The 4,948-nt window shown below is 53.9% G+C and overlaps 1 protein-coding gene across 2 annotated transcripts in view; it reads right to left on the bottom strand.

Moving 5' to 3' along the window:
- Positions 1-4,948, bottom strand: part of PCSK2 (proprotein convertase subtilisin/kexin type 2) — a 214,975-nt gene that overhangs the window by 25,592 nt on the left and 184,435 nt on the right. For both annotated transcript variants that reach the window (XM_007461791.1, XM_007461792.1), the window contains one exon: positions 4,270-4,445. In XM_007461791.1, the coding sequence (XP_007461853.1) occupies positions 4,270-4,445 (176 nt within the window). The remainder of the gene's footprint in view (positions 1-4,269; positions 4,446-4,948) is intronic.

The raw sequence follows: 4,948 nt of genomic DNA on the forward strand, positions 1-4,948 counted from the left end.
GTCAGATCCCCAAGAAAGCCCAATGGAGGGTGGCACTACGTAGCCTCTGCTTAAATCCTTCACTTGAGCCAGTGTTTCACCACACCTGCAGTTGCCCCTGACTTGTCCTGCCGTGTATCCACCTTGGAGGTAAGGCTCCTGTGCCATCCTGTCTCTTTCTAGCAGGATCCAAACACGCCGTGATGAACCTTTCTGATGTCACAGGGGTTGTTGAAGGCTTAAGTCCACATTAGTCCCTTAACCTGGTGGTTGGGTTTCTCCCTGGGCGCAGATGGATCACCACCATCAAGAAGGCTTAAAGGTGAGTGACAGCTGCCTCGGTTGGCCCGGGATTGGGTAGTTCCTGGGAAGTGGGGCTCTCAGCGCAAAACCTGGGAAAGTCCCGAGCAACAAGGACGGTTGGCCACCCCACCTGGGGCTGGCCAACTCTTAGGAAGGGTCACCAGAAACCCGCCAGCTTTTCCTCCCGTTTCTCCTTCTCAGAAATGAAAGGAGGGACTGTAACTGAGAAAGGCATCTCAGAGGCCGAACCGCAGATTCCAAGCAGCGGCATCCCCTGTGCAGTTGGCAACCTTCATTTGGTTTCAGAGCATCAATCAGGGCTCCTGGAGGAGTCCTGAGAGCTTCTTGGCAGGAGGCATCGTCGCCGCCAGAGGCCCCGGCACTTGTGCCACTGTGTCAGGCCCACTGCTCTGATTAAATTTCAGCAGGGCACCAGGCTCCTCCTCGCCAGTCCTGATTAATCACTGTCTCCTTGGGCAGCTTCCCCCACCCCCTTCCTGGATGGTGGCTTTTGAGCCAGTCTTGCAAGTGACCCCTAGTACAATATATTCCAGCTCCAAGATCTGGGATCTGTGTTTGAGCCCTTTGCAACCTCCCATCCCCTGCCCAGGAAATAAACTATCAATGCTCTGTCTCATCCGTGCCTCAGAGGATTTTCTGTTCCCTTGTCTTTAAATATTCCTAAGATGTTCCCTCTGGTAGCAACCCTGAGGTGTGATTAATAAGAGGTTGGGGTGTAGTCATCAGAGCCAGCCAAAAACGTGCCAGAGCTGCCCTGGGTGCATTTCCTTAAGATGTGGAAAGAAGTTCATGAGTCAGTCATCACTCTCAAGACCCTCTAGTGGTCTCTGAATTCCTCTTCTGGTTGTCAGAGTGATGTAAGATGCCGTATCCCATACCAGCTGGGCTTTGTTCTCCATCAGTCTCTCTGTAAGGGCTACATCCTTTTCCGACCAGCAAACACATCGCCGTATTGGTCCTTTATTACCCAGAGAGAGATGACTCCAAGTTCAGATTAGGCTTTGCCCAAATTGCACTTGGAGATTGTGGTAGATGGTCGTGGGTGTCTCCCGTATTCCTTCGAGCTTGTGGCTTCTTGTGCGCTGGGGGTTTCCAGATGTCAGCACAGGCGTCTCTTCATGTAAGGGGTTTCTCCCCAGAGGCTGAAGGCTGCCCTGCACACCTCCCTCCCGGCTGAAAGTGTTGGGACATTTACGCCCCTTGGGGACGACCTGAACCACTGACTTTTCCGCCAGCTCCCGTGCCGCCGGCTGGGATAACTTCAGTGTGTGTTCTGCATGGTTTCCCAGTTTCCCCGTGGGATTAAGCTCCAGTTGACGGTAGTAGCTGACTTGATGACAAATCCTTTAATAGCCCCTTTTTTCCCTGTTATACCTCCCCACTCACTCCCTTTACCTCCCAAATCAACTACCTGAACTCAACCCTCACCTCAGGGTCTGCTTCTGCGGGATCCTGAAATAAGTCAATTCCAGGATACATCATAATTCAGGCGTCTCTGTCTGTCATCTACTCCCATATGTAATGTGAAGAATGTCTTAACTGTAAATTCAACACGTTGACTATAAAGAGAAAAACATTCAAATAAACAAACGGGGAAAAGGTTTCCTTCTCCTCTTACTTCGTGCCGGCTGCTTGCTGTCTCCGTTAAGTATTTATTGAGAAAATTTAGGAGATGCAAACTCAAATCCCTAAGGAGCCAGGTAGGTGATGTTTATGTGAGAAGCAGATGTCATCCGATAGGGAGTGGTGGGGTCTGTGGCAGATGGTACATCCCTGGAAAGTTCTCTTATCCTTCGTTTCCTCTTCCTCTCCCCTTTTATCATTACAGTGTTGGTCAAACAAAACCTATCTGCAAGATGCTAAAATTCAAAGACAAGCATAAGAATTTCTTTAGTGTAACAGGTAATTATCTGACTCCTTTGTTCAGGTGGAGATCACCTTTCAGGGGTACATTTTCCTTTAGACCTGACCAGTCAGCTGAAATAACTGAGAGGAAGTCTTTTTTGCTCATGAATAATACCCCATTGCTCACACAATTCTATAACACTGTCCAAAAAAACTTCACCTTGAAATAAGGAAAGAATCCTTCCTACAGCTTGGGGGAAAGTCAAATGAGAAACTGTATTTTTCACCATACTCCACTTTGTAAAATATTTACATGCTGTCAGCTGAAGATAAGTCATAACAAATTATTCTCTTAAGTTTTGGCGTACTTGGCATGCTTTGCAGAACAATCATACTTGAAAGAGCCTTTTTAGTTGCAGCACGGGACGCTACAGATGGAAAGAGAGACGTACCCTGCCTTGAAATGTGATGGAGCCGTTCAGGAGCTCGTGGAGAGTGACAGGACTCGCCCGGGGATGTACTGCACTGAGCCCATCTGCACTGTCAACTCTGACAGAGGCCAGATGTCACCTATTCTCTGACTCTCTTTTGGCCTCAGGTGTCAAAAAATGCTTCTCAGTGAAAATCCGTGTCTGATGGGGAAGGGGGACATCTGCCAGGTGTTCCCCTGGGTAATGTGCTGTCACTGTCACCTGGTCCCGGGCCTGGCTGTGCAATCGTCTCTCTCCAGCCACACCGTGAACAAGGCAATAAGGAAATAGCTGTCTGTATGTCAGAAGTCTCACCCTATAAACTCCTAAGGGTCTGGGCATTGAAATGGGGCAGCACCACTGCCTCCTGCCCCACCCCCGCCATCCTATTGGTGACCCCCCCCACCCCCCGTAAACTGCACTGTGCCATTCCAATGTCAGGGATCTTTGTGGCTGTCTCAGACGGGCTGAGGGCAGGGACAGGGCATCGCATCAACCTGATGGAAAGTCCAATCCTGGGAAAAGACTAAGACAAAGTGACTAAGTGCCCCGAGGAGACGGTGCCGTGGCACCAATGGCCAGTAATTCAGCCCCTCGCAGGGGCTTGCAAACACACGCCAGCCTGGTGATTCAAGTCCCCAGCCTTCCAGCTGAGGCCCAGCAACTGTGGAGCAGGGACAGGCCATCCCCACCGTTCCCATCTGAATTCTTGGACCACAGAGTCCACAAGCCTAGTGAAACACTATGCATTATGCCTCAAAGTTTTGGGGCAGCTGGTTAAGAGTCCCTAACGACCCAGGCAAACACCAGCCGTTTGTGGGGCCTCCCAGGGCCAGCACTTGCATGTCTATCTCACACCTCACAGCGACCCCAGGAGAAATGCACCGTTATCACCATTTTACAGGCAGGAAAACGGAGGCGCAGTGAGGTCAGGTCACTGCGGATAGACACTCAGACCCTGAACAGCGGACCTGGGACCTGAACCCAGGGAGACTCTGGCCTGGCTGTGGTTTGTACGGGGACTCTGCCCTGGGATCACAGAGGCCACCTCCTGCCGCTCCCCACGGGCCGCTCACCCGCACAGTGACCCGCGGCTCCCGGCTGCCTTCCTTTGAGGTGCTGCTTTGGTCCCTGCTCCTTGGCGCTGTCCATTCCCGGACTAATCCCAGGGATGGGCAGCCACGAAAACACGCGCTGACACCCCCACGGGAACATCTGGACGCAGCTCCCCTGCTCTGCTCTGAAGACACCCGGTTTGCGCGGAGACCCCGCTCCCAGGGCTGCTCCCAGCCACGCCTGCACGGTGGGGTGCTAGTGCAGCCCCCTGTGGGACCCTCCTTCCCCCCTCCCTTTGCAGAGGCCAGGATAGCGTCGCCCTCCGAAGGGCCCCCGCCCCCTCGCCTTTGTCCTTCACAGGCGCCCCCTCCAATAAGTCTGGACCTCTAACCCGATTTGGGGTCCATTTCTCGAAGGACCTGAGCTAAGGCACAGGGTAACAGCCCCACCTCCGCCGCCGCCCTGCCCCTCGCCGCGCTCAATCGGCACCAGCGCTCCGCCCCTCCCCCACTCCTCCCCCCCTCCCCCCCCACACACCCTGTACCCCTCCTCCCCGGGAGTGGCCCAGGGCCTCCTGGCGCAGGAACGACCTTACCTTGTTCACGCCATCCGCCATCGCCTGGAGTGTGAGCTCCCGGGGCCCGTCCACCGTCTTCCCGTTGTCGGTGGGGCCCCAACTGGCGCTGTAAATGTCTATCAGCTGAGGCATGTGGCTGATGGAGGAGGCCTCGATAATGTCCGTCATGAAGGGCTGGTCCAGCATCCGGATCCCTGTGGACAGTGAGGGGGAGTGCTGGGTGCCGGTCCCCGGTTCACAGGAGGCAAGGTGGGGTAGGGGGCTGGGGTCCTGGGTGTGGTTGGAGGTCTGCCTTCCTGGTGCCCTGGGCTCAGCCCGGCGATCCTGAATCCAGCCTCACACTGTGTGTGATCAGAGGATCAGGCAGGTGCACTGACCGATCCACTCCATCCTTTTGGACCCCACCCACTCCTTTCCTTCTGCAACTATTTGAAGACAATTTTATCCCCCTCGCAAAAGTTGCTAGAATTCCTACTGTGGTCTGTTTCTGAGGGGAAGCTTGGCTTCCAGGGACTGGGGGGTTGATGGGGGACACATTTCAGAGGAGAAATAAAGCTACTGGGCATGACAGTGTGGGGAGGAGATTGCTCTTAGATATTTAAGGAACAATTCTAGAGGGCAGGGGGCAGGGGCAGAGGGAGGGGCAGGACAGTGCAAGGGGGAGGGGCAGGGAAGGAACTCTCAGTTGAATCATAGC

This window comes from Lipotes vexillifer, unplaced genomic scaffold, assembly GCF_000442215.2.
Source record: "Lipotes vexillifer unplaced genomic scaffold, Lipotes_vexillifer_v1.1 scaffold285, whole genome shotgun sequence".
Lineage (NCBI taxonomy): Eukaryota > Metazoa > Chordata > Mammalia > Artiodactyla > Lipotidae > Lipotes > Lipotes vexillifer.